This window comes from Acanthochromis polyacanthus, chromosome 23, assembly GCF_021347895.1.
Source record: "Acanthochromis polyacanthus isolate Apoly-LR-REF ecotype Palm Island chromosome 23, KAUST_Apoly_ChrSc, whole genome shotgun sequence".
NCBI classification, from domain to species: Eukaryota; Metazoa; Chordata; class Actinopteri; family Pomacentridae; genus Acanthochromis; species Acanthochromis polyacanthus.
Window position 1 is genome coordinate 22,592,144 of NC_067135.1, and position 17,941 is coordinate 22,610,084.

At 40.4% G+C, this 17,941-nt stretch overlaps 2 protein-coding genes across 2 annotated transcripts in view; both read right to left on the reverse strand.

Moving 5' to 3' along the window:
- rps4x (ribosomal protein S4 X-linked) overlaps positions 1-17,941 on the reverse strand; it is a 163,279-nt gene that overhangs the window by 11,581 nt on the left and 133,757 nt on the right. The window lies entirely within an intron of this gene.
- On the reverse strand, positions 1,561-17,700 carry cited1 (Cbp/p300-interacting transactivator, with Glu/Asp-rich carboxy-terminal domain, 1). The gene is made up of 2 exons (XM_022200979.2): positions 16,853-17,700; positions 1,561-9,015 (listed from the first exon to the last, which is right to left on the reverse strand). Exon 2 carries the CDS (start codon positions 8,994-8,996, stop codon positions 8,427-8,429), a length of 570 nt encoding a protein of 189 aa, XP_022056671.1. The 5' UTR covers positions 8,997-9,015; positions 16,853-17,700; the 3' UTR covers positions 1,561-8,426.

Sequence of the window (17,941 nt, forward strand, 5' to 3'; positions counted from 1 at the left end):
TGATTAACTCAGGTGTGTCATTTAATTGACATCACAGGTGTTTCCAAACACATAATCAGTCAGTCTGCCTATTTAAAGGGAGACAAGTAGTCACCTTGCTGTTTGGTGAAAAGGTGTGTACCACACTGAACATGGACAACAGAAAGCGAAGGAGAGAATTGTCCCAGGACATCCGAAAAAAAAATGATAGACAAACATCTTAAAGGTAAAGGCTATAAGACCATCTCTAAACAGCTTGAAGTTCCTGTGACAACAGTGGCTCATATTATTCAGAAGTTCAAGACCCACGGGACAGTAGCCAACCTCCCTGGATGTGGCCGCAAGAGGAAAATTGATGACAAATTGAAGAGACGGATCGTTGGAATTGTATCCAAAGAGCCCAGAGCAACCTCCAAAGAAATTAAAGGTGAACTCCAAGGCCAAGGTACATCAGTGTCAGATCGCACCATTCGTCGTTGTTTGAGCCAAAGTGGACTTCATGGGAGACGACCAAGGAGGACACCACTGCTGAAAAAACTCATAAAAAAGCGAGACTGGAATTTGCAAAAATGCATGTTGACAAGCCACAAAGCTTCTGGGAGAATGTCCTTTGGACAGATGAGACCAAACTGGAGCTTTTTGGTAAGGCACATCAACTCTATGTTCATAGACTCAAAAACCAAGCATACGAAGAAAAGAACACTGTCCCTACGGTGAAACATGGAGGAGGCTCAGTAATGTTTTGGGGCTGCTTTGCTGCATCTGGCACAGGGTGTCTTGAAAGTGTGCAAGGTACGATGAAATCTGAAGACTATCAAGGCATTCTGGAGAGAAATGTGCTGCCTCGTGTCAGAAAGCTTGGTCTCAGTCGCAGGTCATGGGTCTTCCAACAGGACAACCATCCAAAACACACAGCCAAAAACACCCAAGAATGGCTGAGAGAAAAGCGTTGGACTATTCTAAAGTGGCCTTCTATGAGCCCAGATCTGAATCCCATTGAACATATGTGGAAGGAGCTGAAACATGCCATTTGGAGAAGACACCCATCAAACCTGAGACAACTGGAGCTGTTTGCTCATGAGGAGTGGGCCAAAATACCTGTTGACAGCTGCAGAACGCTCATTGACAAATACAGAAATCGTTTAATTGCAGTGATTGCCTCAAAAGGTTGTGCAACAAAATATTAAGTTATGGGTACCATCATTTTTGTCCAGCCCTATTTCATTAGTTTGTTTTTTTAAATAATTATGTTAATCAACAATTCAAAAGTGATGGCTGATTTTGATTATTTAATTTTCAATAAATTTTTATTTATTGTTACTTTTGTGAGTTTCAAGTGATTTCAGTGAGAATTGTGGGTTTTTCCTTCTTTAACTGAGGGGTACCAACAATTTTGTCCACGTGTGTATCTGTAATGATTTTGCTTGTTTGACCTTCTACACTAATATTTACTTTTTTTTTTTTTTTTTTTACCTTTTGTGCATCTGATTTAATGGAAAACCTGTTTGCCTCATCACTAAGGTTGTTTTATGTGATATTTGGTGTTTTGTCTCCTGTTTGAATCACCAATATTCACTCCAGTTCAGTTTTCAACTTTCTTTATTTCCCACCAAAACTTCAGAGCCGTAACAAAAATACAAGCTTTTGTTTTCCAATATGATCTCAGTCATTTACATATTCATATAGATGTACAAGTGAGAGTCGGTGAGCAAAAAGTGCTTTAAAATCATCTTTGAATAATAATAATTTCATCGCTAGACAGAAAAACAAAATCAAAGAAAGAAACTGCAGGTAGAACCAAGAACAAAATAAGACATTAATGTACAGGTTTAAAGGCAGGCCAGTATTAAATCAGTGCTTCAGGCTGGAGAGCTTTATTACTGTGGATTTTAACAGATATATCGCTGTTTGTGCTGAAGGTTTTCACAGTCCTTCATGTGTTGGGATATTTTTAATGACCCCCGAAGCCCAGAAGCAGCTGTCAAGAAACAAATCACTGATGTCACATGAACACTGTAAATCTGCTTTATTAGCTGTAGTTGAATTAACAGAAAGTGTCACAGGGTTTTTGGTGATAAGGCACCATTAAGAGGAGCTTTCATGAGCCGCACTGGTCTGCTGATGCTTCGTAGATCAGATAGGAAATAAAAATAGTAATAAAAATAACACGTGGGTTGGCCAGTTGTGGAAATTCCATCTTTATCGTGGCAGTAAATGCATCTTTTAACTGTTTCATCAACGACAGACGCTTCTCCATTGGAATGTTTGACCACAGCAGCACATCCAGACCAAAAATCAATTAGCCAGCAGGTTTCTGGAACGCAAATATTTGGTAAGTGACAGCATTTCTTTTGGATTTCAACTGTGTGAGACAAAACAGGACTATTTACGTGTTCATTTCCAATTTTGGAAGAAGGATGGGCCACATTTTTTCTTGCATTTCAAAGAATTTCTACCAATATGGACATGTGACACAAGCCCTAATTCCAAAAAAGTTAGGCCTAGAGGTCTGAAATTTCCCCTATCTGTGGTCAACATGATGTAGAAAGTCTGTGGTGATTTGCAGAGTCCTGGCCTTAAACACTTTCTACTTATTGGTAATCAAACATGACGTATTACAGACAAAAATGGAAACGTTTTGGAATCATGCTTGAACTGATGTAACTTAGCATGTGTACTAGCCTCATGCTAACCAAGCACAAATTCAGAAACTAGAAGATGCTACCATTCAAATGATACATGCAGTTTGGTTTTGCAGGCTTTTAGTTATAAGCTTTTCCATTTTTTGTTTAGACAAATTAGCCAGATTATCACAGAATGTAACGAGAAAAGCACTTAGAGAACGCAGTCCTCCGCCAAGGCTGTTCATTCCCCCATATGGCATTGTCAGATATGCAGCAGTTCTTTTGTAGAAATGCAGCATTTTTTACTAGTTATTGATGATCAGAAACCACGATGACATAAAATGTGGCAGTTTAATATAGACATTCCCATAAACTAAATGACGTTTCATTGACCACAGACATGTGTTATGCATGTGTATGCTATGTACAGATACCGAATCGCGTGACCTAAATATGTAGCAGGAGGCGGGAATTGATGGGGCTCGGAAACGTCCACCACAATTCAATCAGTTTGTTCCTGGATAAGTCCTGATAAGTCTACAGTGGTGGATTTGTTGTAGGATCACAATCATGTGATCATCAGCAGACAGCTGACGTAGTGTTCACTTGTTGTCATAGTTACAATGCCGCTATCTCACAATGATACAGAAATCTTTCACAAATCCGTGGATCCAGACTATAAGCTGCATCACTGCCGAAGTCTAATCACTTGGTCCCTGTGTCATTTCTGACCTTCTCTGAAAATTTCATCCAAATCCATTAGTCTGTTTTTGAGTAATGTTGTGAACAGACAGACAAACAGACAAACCAACACCAACCCTCACATAACTCCACTGCGTTTCTTGGTGGAGTAATTACTGCAACATAATCAAGTCTTTCTACTAGGAAATGCCACAATATGGACGACGGAGCCATTAAAGTCGATATTCTTTCCGTCATTGAAGCTAAAACACACTAAACTCGGAGTGTTTGCTTTGGAAAAGGAGTAATGCAGTAATTAGGCTCAAAATGACCCTCCAAAAAATGAAGAATACTTTGCATGGATCTGAGTTTTCGACGCTGCAATGACTATTTTGGTTCAAAAGGTTAATCTGCAGTATCAGATGTCAAGGAAAAAGAGGAAATGAAAGCCCTCAAGACAATTCAAGCAGCTTCTCAGGGGAGGAGAAAGGAGGGACGCTCTGGTTCACACAGCAAAAAAAAAAAACCAACATCCACTCAGCTGGGATTAAGACCGGACCGCAAAACAACACACACACAGACACACAAAAATGTCGACTTGAGGCCGTCTTCGATGTGAAGAATGTTTTTCTGGCCCACTTAGGCGGCGAGACGGAGGAAGAGAAGAATCCGAGTGTCTGTCTGTGTCAGTGGAGTGGTTGTTCTAGAGGAAATACCCACCAGATCCCCTTTAAAGGAGAAAAGGATTCTGTCAAATTACTCCTTTCAGCGGGTTTTCATTAATGGCTGCTTAAAGACGGACGGGAACAGAAAATTGGACTGTAACCGAGACGCTTATCGACATTAAAAAGTGTTAAGAAATATGTATGTAAGCCGAGCTGTGTGGATCTAAATAAATTAACGAGGCTCGGCGGGTGTTTTTCCTCCTCCGTGTGCTGCTTTTTCGGCCTCTTTTCCACCAACATCACTATCGCTTTCACACAAACACAACAACCCCATGAAGTAACTGAACAAGTGCCTGTTTCATGGCCACGGCTCCCGTTTCCCCGCTGTAACACCATCCCGACGCTGCCGCTTCGTTTCCAACGGCTTGTGTCTTTGCGAGGATACAGGTGTGTTATTGTGTGTGGTCCGGGAGGAGACCCACAATGCCGAGATGACAGACACGCCGGGCCGAGGTGAAAGGCCTTTGTTTGGGACGCTCAGCTCCAACCCTCCATCTCCTCTTACCCCCATCCTGCTGCATCCAGTAAAGCCCCTATATTTGGGTGGAGGGTCGGGTGTCGGTTTAAAGCCCCATGGATATTTTAAGTCCGCAGCAGCGAGAAACAAACACCTGGTTGGTGCACAGTGGACTCTATAAACCGCTTAGTGTTCCGTCTGCAATCATAAAGTGAGATCATTTGTGCACCAAACTGGCAACCACATCTGGCAGCATCATGGAGGTCCGATAGTTCGCTGTTCTTTCTCGTTTTATAGAAAGTGCTCAATCCCAAAAACACTCTGTAGTTGCAGCTCCCATAAGCTTTAAACATATCCAGGCTGCAACGATTCAGCAGGATTAAGCTGAAAAATAAATGTTTTAATCAATAATATCTACATTTATATTTAAAAAAAAACACGTGAATGCATCACATGGGAAACAACACTACACATTCAGTGGGTTTTTCTGGCTCAAAATTGGTCTTTAAGCGGGTTAGTAAGCATGATCAGTCTGAGTATAGTAAAGCTAATGAGTCTGTGTCGCATTATTACATAGATGCAATTTAATGCTATTTGATGACCTAAAATGCCTATTGTGCTTGAGTAAATGATAAAAAAAAAAACAGCATGTTTTTTGTGCTCTTTTGTAGGGGCAACAAAAGTCCTCTACGCAGGAAAAACTGTTGCATTAAACCACCATTAGAGACAGTGAGGTATGAAGCAAAACTACAGTTTAAGAATGCAAACGCATGGAAATTATACCTGAACAGATTTTTTTTGTACGTTTTAAATATATTTTTAATGTGGCGTCACTCTCTGGCTATTGATTTAACCCTGAAAAACCTCATTTCAGTGTATTAAAGTTACATGTTTAAATTTTTTTTTGCATGAAAATAGTTCCTTGGCTTCGATGTTGCATTGTTGCCTCGAGAATTTGCAAATCTATGAACCTCCACTGCACATAAGCTTACCTACATATCTGCTTAACCACTGTAAAACTGCTCTAGTCTACTCCTCTCACACATTCGGCGGGTTTTCTGGCTCATAATTGGTCTGTTAGAGGGCTAGTAAGCATAATTACTCCATTTATAGTTAGGCCGACGAGTCTGGGTTCTATTATATAGAAATCTATGCAAGCTGAAATGGCTGTTATGCTTGAGTAAATAAAACATATATTATGATGCTGCCTTATTCCTCTTGCAGGGTACCACCAAAGGGCCTTGATGCAGGAAAAACCCTTAGATCCACCCTTACATAAGAGCACCATTAAGGATACTGAGGTCTTCTGCAACACTTCTGCAGTGCAAGCACATGACCAACAGTAATATTTAAAGAAATAACATCTGAATAGGTAATGGTTTTGAGTTTCATTAATTTGCTGCTTTAAATGTATTTTTAAAGTGGTGTCACTCTCTTGCTATTGACTTAATCCATAAAAATTTAATTTCAATGTATTTAAGTTACATATTTAGAAGTTGTTGTTTTTTTTTTTTTTGCATGAAAATAGGTGCTTGGCTTAGATGTTGCATTGTCACCTTTGGAATTTGCCGATCTATGAACCTCCCCTGCACATAAGCTCACCTACAACTCTGTAAAGCTATTCTACTCTACACAATGGGAAGTTATAATATTGGAGTACCTCAGCCAAACCTGTTGGAGAGAATAATGATGCAGAGAAACACCTTGTAGGCTGACAGGATTGGTTCCTTAGATCAACCATGGTGCCCACTGCTTATTCTGCTCATTATACAGTACCGTTCAAAAGCTTGGGGTCACTTAGAAATGTCCTTGTTTTGAATGAAAAGCAATATTTTTCAATGAAGACAATATTTAATAAATCAGAAATCCAGTCTAGACTTTGCTAATGTGGTAAATGACTATTCTAGATGGAAACGGCTGATTTTTAATGAAATATCTCCATAGGGGTACAGAGGAACATTTCCAGCAACCATCACTCCTGTGTTCTAATGCTACATTGTGTTAGCTAACCAAGCTAAAAGGCTAATTGATGATTAGAAAACCGTTGTACAGATATGTTAGCACATGAATTAAAGTGTGACTTTTCATGTAAAACATGACGACATCTGGGTGACCCCAAGCTTTTGAACGGTAGTGTATGTCTTCCAGCTTGTTAAAAAAAAAACATGTGGACATGCTAATGAGTTAAAAAAAAAAAAGAAGTAGAATTTCACCACACAGACGCCACTGATCTCTGTTTTATGTGTACAGAATGTGCATGTTTTTCGAGTGAAATCAAAGTCGCGAAGTGCAACCTGATGTGAAAACAACCATTAAACGTGTAATTTCACATGTAAAGGCTCACTTTGCACAACAACGCCATGTCAGGGTTGACTTATTAGCTTTTTTCCCACAGCTTTCAACCGTATCGCATGGCTCTGATTGGACATGCAAGCTCAGTAGCAGTTATGATGTAACCCAACACTTTCGGGACTTCTTCGGAGTTAAGCGCTGAAGTTCATCTGCATGTCACGACTGAGGGAAGCTTTAAATGTGACTTCGGGTTTCACTTGTGCTCTTTGGTAGAGTTTTTTTTACCAGCTTCTTGGCTCATGTTCATGCTAGTTTCTGGCAGCTGCAGGAGCTAAAATCTAACGTGATTGTTGTTGAAAAGCAAAACAGCAACAGCTTTTTAGGAAAACCTGAAGCAAAGGACCTCCAGTATGGCTGCCAGGTGGCGCAATGCATCTTTTATAAGACAATAAAACAGCACGAATTAGCAGAAACTATGCTAATGCATTAGCTGCTAGTTTCTACGAAACTTCATTTTGGTCCAAACTCTGCAAACGGCTGGTCAAAGGTGTGCAAACAGCAGCGTTTGATAAGAAAACAGATGACGCCTCCTGATCAGGAACATAAAGTCTGCAGATCTTAACCAAATGTTTGACACAAATATCAAAGTGACAGAGCAGGAACATCAAAAAGCCGAGGGCGTGTGAAGCCGATTGAAACCTGGGATCACTGACACCGCAGGTCAGAAAACAAAACATGCACATGTAGTGGCGACTTGCATGACCACAGCCAGACACAATTTACTCCATTCAGGCCCCAAAGATTCCACATTTCTTGATCTAATTCATTATGTTCAGAAAAGCAGAGCTGCCACAGAAGCTCTCCTTGTCCAGACTCCTGATGGATATCAGCCGCTGTCTTAAATAACATGTTCTATGAATACGACTGGTTGAACTAAATTCAAACAAAAAAAAGAAAGAGAAGTACATTGAGATAACCAGTTCTTAGACAATCAGTTTCTTTGTGAAGCCAACAGACAGGAGTCTCTTTCCCATGAGACCAGAGTCTAATATTGTCTATTAAGAAAACAGGAAGCGCAGTGTTTGCCATCCTTTGCAAATCTCCCATAAAGCCGTGGTTCCCATTTTCATTTTCCTTAAACGCTGGTGTTAAGAAAAGAGGGGAGCCGGTCCAACAGGTGTATCTTACCGACTGTCTTTATAGTTTGTTTCCAAGAGAGGGGCTCAGATGTCCCCGTCAGCCCCTTGCATGTCAGTCAGCTCGTTTTCATTAAGCCCCAGTGATGGAGTGACGGAGGAAAGAGGATAGGAGCAGCAGTCCTCCACTCCTAGTTTCTGTTCATACGCTAATGTTTGTCTGACTGTTCTACCAAAAGGGGAAATATGAATGAGCACCTCTGGTTACATCACAGGAAAAGGAAAATGCACTGATTGAAAGAACTCCATTGGAAAAAAACAACAAAAAAATCAAAAGCAAGCTGTGTTTGCTTCTTCCATCAGCCTGCCACGAGTATGAAAGCAAAACAGAGATGAGAGTTTGCCTCTAATCTCTTTATCACTCAGTATCTCTTGTGTTTCCTCGTTTTATCGACCAAGAAAAGGAGGAAAGAGAAAAAACAAACAGGGAGAGACGTCTCCTCTCTCTTTGTCAGTTTCTGCTGTTCAGAGGTCAGCATCCGGCCGGAACGTCTGACATGAAATCAAACTCGTTCTGCCCCAGCCAGAGCTCCGGCAGCTCGTTGGCTCGGTCCAAACCCAGCTCCACCACCAGGGACATGAGGACCTCCTCGTCCACCGGGTCAAAGTCGATAATTCCACCGGCGCCGGAGCCCTGGTTCCCCATGCCGATGCCCATCCCGCCTCCACCGAGAGTCCCAGTCGGCCCCAGCAGCTGGTTACTGGTGCCCAGCGGTGAGGCACCGAAGCCCCTCTGAGCCCCGCCGGGCGCTGGGTGTCCGGTGGCGGCGCCAGCCAGGTTCTGGTAGTGTGAGTTGAGCTTCTGCAGCTGCATGCTGGCGATGAGGTGAGGCCCCGTCTGCAGGCAGAACGGCTGAGGTTTAGAGAGCGGCGCCGAGGTCAGCGGCGAGCCGGGTGAGGAGACGGGACCGGCGGACGGAGAGAAGGGCACGACGGAGGTCTTGGAGGATGGGTAGTGGAGGAGGGAGGTAAGAGGTGAGGAGGAGGAGGAGAGGTCCTTCATCGCAGCGTGGGCGTTGCCAGGGAACAGCAGTGAGGTCATCACCAGGAAAATCCAGAGTCTGCAGGAGGAAGAAGGAAGAGACGGGAGATGTTACGCAATGACATCAGAGCGGGACAAGAGCAGGAAGAGATAAGCCGGAATTTAACTCCGCTGACATCAGCCAGGATAGATGTCTTTAATGATAAGACCTCAGTGTAACAGACACCCGCAGGGATTCAGACCTGCTGTCGAACAGCCACAAACCGGAGATTCTGAATAGTTTTTACATCTCAGGGTTTTAGAAGCAGAGTGGTCTAATGAACAAAACATCCAAACTGAGTTTTAGATCATTTCTGTAACATTTTATGGTCTAGATTTTAGTGGCAAAGTGATCTAACCCACAGCGCAAATGTAGTGTTACAGTGGAATGATAGACCATTCTGGAAGACACAAAACTTCAAACCTATTTTTATCAAAAACTACAGAAAGTGATTCAGACCATTCTGCTTCCAAACCCTTCATCTGTTCTGATACCACATATCTGTCTCATTTGGTTGGAATTAAAGAGAGCATCCTCTTTGTTTGGCACAAGATCACAGAACAAATACTCAAACTAAACTGAAAACCCAGGCAAAAGTTGGGATTTTAAGTAGGTTGTATTGTTACATTGAAAATGTAGAGTCTACATTGTCAGCTTAAATTGTGAACGAACGTTTTTGACATTTTCCCTTTCTTTGACACAGTTCTCATTTCTGTGCACTAAATATGCAACAACTAGCTTGCTTGGTTAGCTGTTTGAAAGTTTAATATCTGAGTTTGATCATTAAAAATTAACATTACAGACATCAATGCCATTTTGACTAGTTCAACTGCACACTTAGTATATTTCTACATTTATTTCCAATATCTCTGTATTATGAAGCAACATCTTTAAAAGGGATAGTTTCAGACTTTAATGTCTTTGATACAACTCTCATTTTTGTGCAATAAATATAAAAAAAACTAGCTCATTTAATTGCACATTTAATAGGTGAATTTGAGCCATTTTGAGCCATTAGTCATTTTGACTGACTGTAATTACACAGTTGGTAGTTTTTCATGCATTTCCATTTCATAAATCCCCATCGTTCTTACTTCTTCATTAAAATAAGGGCTTTTCTAATCAAAACAATAGTTGCAGAAAAGCCAAACTTCATTAAGACTCATATAAATTGTTGCTCTTCACAAGGACAGAACTGAATTATAGTAAGAAAATATTAGTTAATGCATACTGGATGAATGAAACGAGATCCCTGCTATTTAATCTGTGCACACTTTAGATTTTTTTTCTCTGCAGCTCATATGTTGTTCCACAGACCTGCATGAATTTAACATCACCTCTCCATGTGACATGTCAGGCCGGAGCCGCTCTTCATGTTCGCAGTTTTAGTGTCGCTGTTAAGAGCCTCTTTATGTCTGATGGAGAGCAGCTCCAGCTGGAAGCATCACACACAGGTGTGAACCAATTCACGACCGCTTTGTTGTTTTTTTGGCTGCACATGTGTTTGTATCCCCTCTGCTTCTGTCAGTGACAGTGGTTGCATAATGATAGCAGAGTTACTAAATATTCCTGTTTTTTCACTCTTTATTTGGCTGCACTGTCATTTTTAGCAGTTAACATCCACAAAATTCATACACTCGTTTAATATCCTTTTTTTTATCTGTTAAATATGACACTGCTACTAAAATAAGCTTTAAAAATTACAAAAACATTTAATTTTCACACCAATGCTGCAACAAAATATGAATCTAAAAGATAAATTTGCCTCAAAGAACCCCAAAAAGGACATTTCAGTTAACTGTCTGCTATCGTATGCCACACAGAATGAAAAGTAAACAATGGTTTAGGCCTTGAAGTGCAAAATGTTGGGTTAAACTCCACACATCATATGAAAGGATTAAGCTCAGAGAAGCTAAAGCGTCTCCTTTTGGTATTAGTTTCAAATTCTATGGAAACATAGTCAAATTCTAGGGAGACTTCTCAGACAGTGTAGCTTTTAAATTACCAGTATTTAATCAAAGCAGAGCAGCAACTTGGAAGTAAATTCTGGTTAACATTTAGCCTTAACGAGCCTCATTTCACTCATTATTCCGTACTCAATCTGTTTTCTAACTACAAAAACAGATAATACATGAATGAGAGCTGTTTTATTGGGAATAATTAGTATTAAAGTGCAGCATGTGTGAGCACAGAGAGCAGGAGAGAAGCTAACGGACGCTGAATTTAGGCTAAACTGAAGCACAACAGTCCTTGATTTCTGGTTTTAAAATATATTTTCCACCACCTCTGAATGGTACAGATTGTCAAAGCTAACTCGTATTCACTCTTGCAGCCAGCAGCAGAACCTTTGGTGAGTTTCAGTTGAGCTGAGATGTTTTAGCGGTAGTAGCTGCAGGAAATAAAGGTGAAAAGCACTCAGAGAAAGCAGTACTGCTGTTCACTCACTGTATCATTTCCGATGGCTGAAATCTTGAAAAAATTTGTGGCGAAAATCACGGCACTATAGAATGTGGCCCTTTAACATGATGTACCCACAAACAAAATGATTTTGCACTGAGCACAGGCATGTGTTCTGTATGTGTATGCTGTGTACAGATAAAGAATCATGTGACCTAAATATGTAGCAGGCGGCGGGAATTGATGGGACTCAAAAACACCCCCACAATTAAATCGGGTGTCCCTCGTTTCATTTCCAGTGCTAAGTATCGATAACTCCACAGTGGTGGACTTGTAGTAGGATCACAATGATGTGATTGTCAGCAGGCAGCTGACATAGTGTTTACTTGTTGTCATGGTTACAGTGACACTATGCTGCTATCTTGCAATGATCCAGAAATCTTTCACAAATCCATGCATCCAGACTATAAGTCACATCACTGCCAAAATGTAATCACTTGATCCTTGTATCATTTCTGACCTTCCCTGAAAAGTTCATCCAAATCAGTTTGTCCGTTGTTGAGTAAAGTTGCTAACAGACAGACGGACAGACAGACAGACACTGATCGTCATATAGCTCCACCGTTCCCTGGAGGAGTAATAAGCCTGGTGGACTGAGAGTTAGCTGCTCATCTGTTCCAGTTCTGCCACTGAAACGAACCGCCTTTTAATTCTGTGATAATTCGATGAACTCCACATTTCTAAATCAATACCCCACTTCTTTCATCACTTGAGATAAACCGCTCAGTATCACCTTCGTGACGTCTTTACGAGCGCATTTCCTCTGAAAATAGCCCCCGAACAAACAAACAACACACTTCTCAGAGCTAGGAATCGATTGCTCCATGGGCTTCGAGGACTGGAAGACGGATATCTGATTCAGCCGTTTTTATTTTACGGCGTTTCCCGGCCACAACAAAGGCGGCGTTGACTCGACGCCGGCTTTACTCGTGTTCTCGTGAGCTGGTAAATCACATCTGTCTGGGAAAACGAACAGGCGAGGTGACCCTGGTGCCTGGACGGCCGCATGACTCGCTGCCTGATTCTCTGATGTCTGCTTTTTCCCTCTTGACCTATTGAGCAGCAAATTAAGCATGAAAAGGCTGCAGGGAGACCGGTGGGGTTACTGGGTGTTTATGGGCCCATGTATGCATGCGCTGGTGTGTGTGTGTGTGTGTGTGTGTGTGTGTGAGAATGGAGCTCACAACACAACAGAGCCTTTGAGGATCTCACAGAGTGATTGGGTCATATGGGAGGATAAATACATATGGGCCCTGAGAACAGACCATATGTCCGACTGTGTGTGTGTGTGTGTGTGTGTGTGTGTTGTGTGTGTGTCTGAAGCAGGAAAATGTCACTGAGATGTGTGTGAAGGTAAAAAAAAAAAGTGTGTGTGTGTGTGTGCAAAGAGACTCCTGGAGGCTCATGTTAAAGTCCCAGAGCTGGTTTATATTACACACAGTTCAAACAGCATGTGTGCCTTAACACACACACCACACACACACACACACACGCAACATCATGCGGCTATCCTTTGAGTAAGTTAATCGCTTAATAATAAGACACACACACACACAAACACACACCCCTCCTCCCAGCACTGGCTCTTATTTAGCGAGAACATAATTGCTACAGGCAGGCATGCAGCTGCACTCGGCTGATAGAGTTAACACACAGACACACACACACACACACACACATAGATACCAAACAGCTGTCAATGGCAGGTTTGTGTGAGTGTGTTCATTATTCATTGACTGATTACTGTCAGGGCCAGGCTGCACATGGCGTTTCTGCTCAACAGCTTTCCACCACATGAGCCCGGGACAGGCACAAAAAACAAACAAAACGAGGAATAAGTGCAATTTTTTTAGCTTCAACAACAAAGTAAGGCTGCGATTTATTCTAATTAGCTGCAACTCGGTGTTTAAAGCCGTCACAGACGTCAAAGGCGGTTACAATGTAGGTATGAAAAGTTTTCAGCCTCCAAAAGGTGCTTGAATCTAAATATATGTATTAAAACTATACTAGACGACACAAAGAGTGCAAAGTTTAGATGACTCAGAGCCTCAATAGACATGTTAGAGGTAACTAATTATGTGTCTATTACCCTTCTATTGCACTGATTGCACTCAAAAACTGTTGATTATTTAAGTTGTCAACTAACCTGTTGATTATTTTATAATGGATGCAGAGTTTAAGTTAAACTGAAGCACAACAGTCTTTGATTACTGATTTCTAAGTAAAGATTCCACCGTCTCTGAATGGTGTTACAATTTGTACAGAGGTCTGACCTGAATTTAGCAACATTGGCTTTTAACGTCTGTGATTTGTAGGGCTGGACCCGAATATCCCGAATATCCGAATATTCGTTTGCTACGGCACTATCCGGATATTAATTTTGGTATCCGAATACCAAAGTGGCTCTTTGGTGCCATAAGAAGGTGAAAGTGCAACAATAAGTCACATATTTAGTTTAATTATGAGTTAGTAACATACAAACTCTTTCTTCATTGGTTTAAATCATCAGATTAATTACAAAAAATACGAGACCTTTTGGTTCACAGATGCCATCCATCAGGAATTAAAGCTGCCTGCACAGGAAATAAGTGGAGATTTTAATTTTAAACAGTATTTGGAATCAAATGTTCCAGTTGAGAATTTCCTTCTTTACACAACAACTTACATAGAGGCTGAATAACATAATAATGTGTGTTTTTATGTGAGATGAGGACTTTAGGAAGGATGCTGTGAGAAACTCCTGGACCAGCGCCAGTGTTTTTTCCTGTTCACAGCTGACCTGCCTCATTGTGTTCCTCCACCACTTTTTTATGAGATTGTGAAATCAGGCCTGGCTTCGTTTCCCCCGTAAATGATTTCATTAGCAGTCTCGGCTGCTGTCTTGGCCGCGGATCGCTCTGCATTTGTTTTAATTATTGGAAATGAAAGTCTCGCTCTCACTGCCAGCTTAGTAGCTCTTACAGAAAAACAACACTGACCTAGAACTAAAAATGCAAACAAACTGAAGGGTAAAATCCATCAGAGCCCAAAAGGATGTCTTCAAAATGGCTCTTTTTGTTCATTTAATTCATAATGAATCAGAGAAAAACAGCAATCCTCACGCTTTTACTTTGAAAAATGATAAACTAATAATCTTTCAGGATGAAATATTGCAGAATCACTGCAGTAAATGGTGCCATAAACTCACTTTGTAGCAGATCTGGCTCATATTTACTCCCTTTACTGGAGTTTCACTGGAATATAATGAACAGTTTTCCCAGCTGAATACGTTTTTCAAGAAAAAAAATCCACATTTTGGCCTCTCAAATGTGCTTTTCTCTGTTTAATATCATTGCAAATGTAACATTTGGGTTTTGTACAATTTGATGGTGCAATGGATGGAAGAAACCAGAAAATATTAGTTTTTGAGAAGGTGGAGTTATTTTGACTTTATTTCTTGAATAATTACTGAAATCTGTTCCAATAGTTGGTAAATTTAACAGTTTTTCACATCTGATGATCATTTAAGTCGTTTTTCCAGCCTGTCCTCAAACCAAAAACGACCACATAGGTCGTCTGTACACGCCCGTATTACGACCGAGTGTTACGTTTTGACTATGCGACCTCTGGCGGTTGAGTAAATATCGACACTCCAGTGTCGCAGGTGAAACGTCACCATGAACAAACATTTATCTAACACTATCCCTGTGCCTATCCCTAACCCTAACCATAACCCTAAACCCGTGCTGGGAAAGTGAGGAAAAAGCCGTTTCGCGAGGGAAAAGCCGTTTCTCGAATTAAATCCTATAATGCGTTCCTTTTCCCCGTAGGGGCGCTAACGTAAATACGCTCTCATGGGTCGTATTCCGGTGCACGTTACATACGACCGATGTGGTCGTATGAATTTGAGGACTTGTTGGTTTTTCTGTTTAATATCATTATAAATGATATATTTGGGGTTTAAAAAATCTGATGGTGTAATTTCAAGTTTTTCTCACATTAATAAACTGAAAATCAAATGATAAAGTTAAGCTTCCAAAAAAAAAAACAGGATCACAAATATCTTGTTTTGTCTATAACCCAGAAAATATTCGTGTTTTTTAGAAACTGGAGTCAGAATATTCTCACTTTCTTACTTAAAATCACTCAAATTGTAATTTTTCAACAAAACAAATTAAGTTTTGGCTTCTCAAATGTGCTTTTCTCGGTATAATATCATTGTAATGTAATATATTTGGTTTTTGCACAATTTGATGGTGCAATGGAAAGAAGAAAGCAGAAAATATTAGTTTTTCAGAAGCTGGAATCAGAATATTTTGACAATCTTTCTCAAAAAATTACTCAAATCACTTCATATATTATTAAAATACTTGGCAAATGTAGCAGTTGTCACAGCTGATGATCATTTAAGCCATTTTCAAGAAAAAATAATCTAAATTCTGGCTTCTCAAATGTGCTTTTCTCCATTTAGGAACATTGTAAATGTAATATATTTGGGTTTTTAACTAATTTGATGGTGTAGTATCACATTAATAAACCAAAAATCAACAAATAAAGTAAAACTTAGCAGCCCAACAGCAATAACAGGAAAGCACAACACAGACATTATTAAATCCTCACTGTGGTTCCCAAAAGAAATAAGATGCAGGAAGAAACTGGACGTTCTTCACTCTGTAAACAGCAGCTGAAGGAACAAAGTCACCTCAGCAACCATTTAGTAGCTGTTATAGAGCTTTTAATCCAAACACACGACCTCCATCACTTCAGACATGACGGAAACCTCCAGAAAAGTTACGAAACACTTCAAATAGCAGTAAAAAAAAGACCAATGTTGTATAAAAAACAACGGCCATGTTGTGATTTGTCAACAGACAGCCTGAGAACGAGAGCAGACAGACACACAAGGGGTTTCAATTACACAATTAAAGCTTGACGAGCAAATTGAAACGTCAGTCAGCCTGCCACACACACACACACACACACACACACACACACATACACACACACACTATATGCTGCCCAGAGTGACACATCCACCACTTGTTTTAATTGTCTCCACATTGAAGAGAGCTAATGAGAATGCCAATTTAAAGAAAAAAAGTTGATTTCCTCAAAGTTTCCCCAAACCAAAGGAAAAAAAAACAAGCTTATAGTTACTTTTAAAACTCCACTTATTAATCTTGTGTCACATGTCGACTGGTTTAGGGCTGCAAACACACAAAAAAGCACCAACTTCCATGTCTCAAGCAATAAAGTCTTCCATTCATCTGGAAATAAAAGGAGCTGAGCCCACTAGAAGCTCTAAGAGAAGATCAAGATGTGAACTTGCCAACTAGCTGCAGAGACTCTGACCTCATTCAAGATGTTATGTAAACTGTGGAGCAGCAGAAAGATGTTTGAGAGCGACTCTGACAGCTGCTGTCACCGCGCAAACACTCACCTGAGAGAAGAGCAGCCGAAACTGGAGTTTACAAAAGTAGATTCAAACTGTCCAAATAGTGTGTTGTGGAGGTGAGGATTGAAAAAAAGCCAGTGAGCTGCAGCCGGAGGACCAAGAGCTGCTGGAACAGACGGAGCTGACTGAGACTCCGGAGGGTTCGTCAGCTCCTCAATGAGCTTGTGGCTGAATAAAAAGCATTTTGTGTGTCTCAGGCTCCTCACCGACCAGCCTGGTGTGAGAGTGAACAGCCCTGGGCTTCCACAAACCAGGGACTGGATCACTGGATCTGGATGGAGCTGCTGGAGTCTGACAAAAACAAAACACTAATAATAAAACAGCACAGAAATGTCATTAAAAGGTGGAAAACTTGGATAAATAATCAGTTTAGAAGGACATCAGATCCGTATAAATAATAATAAATTAGCATTTACAGGCATTTTATACACACAATACACATTTTTTCTTGGTCTTACCACACTCAAAACAGTATAAACTGTTTTCTTTTATTAGATATTACTGGATTTACCCACTGATTTATAAACAAGTATTAATTGGCATTAAAGCCACAGTGGACTCACTTAAAATATCCTCAGTGTTCAGGTTTTAAAAGGCAGGATGTGGTAAGACAGGCAGCAAACAGTATAAAATACTGCTTTTTTGGAAAGCTGTGCCACAGATCTTAGAAAGAGACACAAAAAAGCCAAATCAAGACACCAAAGAGATGGGAAATAATCACAAAATGGCACCGAAGAGATGTGAAACGGCCAAAATATGATACAAAATGACCAAAAGGAAATATAAAATTATCAAACTTTGATGCAAACCAGATTCAAAACAAGTTAAATAGGAAAAAAATAAGCAGAATTTGACACTAAACAACTAAAACGGGACAGAAAATGACAACAAAGAAATGCAAATTGACCAAAAACTGATTAGAAACTGACCTAAAATGGTAAGAAGAGACAAAATGGCAACAAAAAAGATGCAAAAAGACCAAAATGTGATGCAAAATGACCACAATGTGATCTAAAAATGAACAAAATTTGACACTAAAGAAAAATAAGAACAAAAATGTGACTCAAAATGACA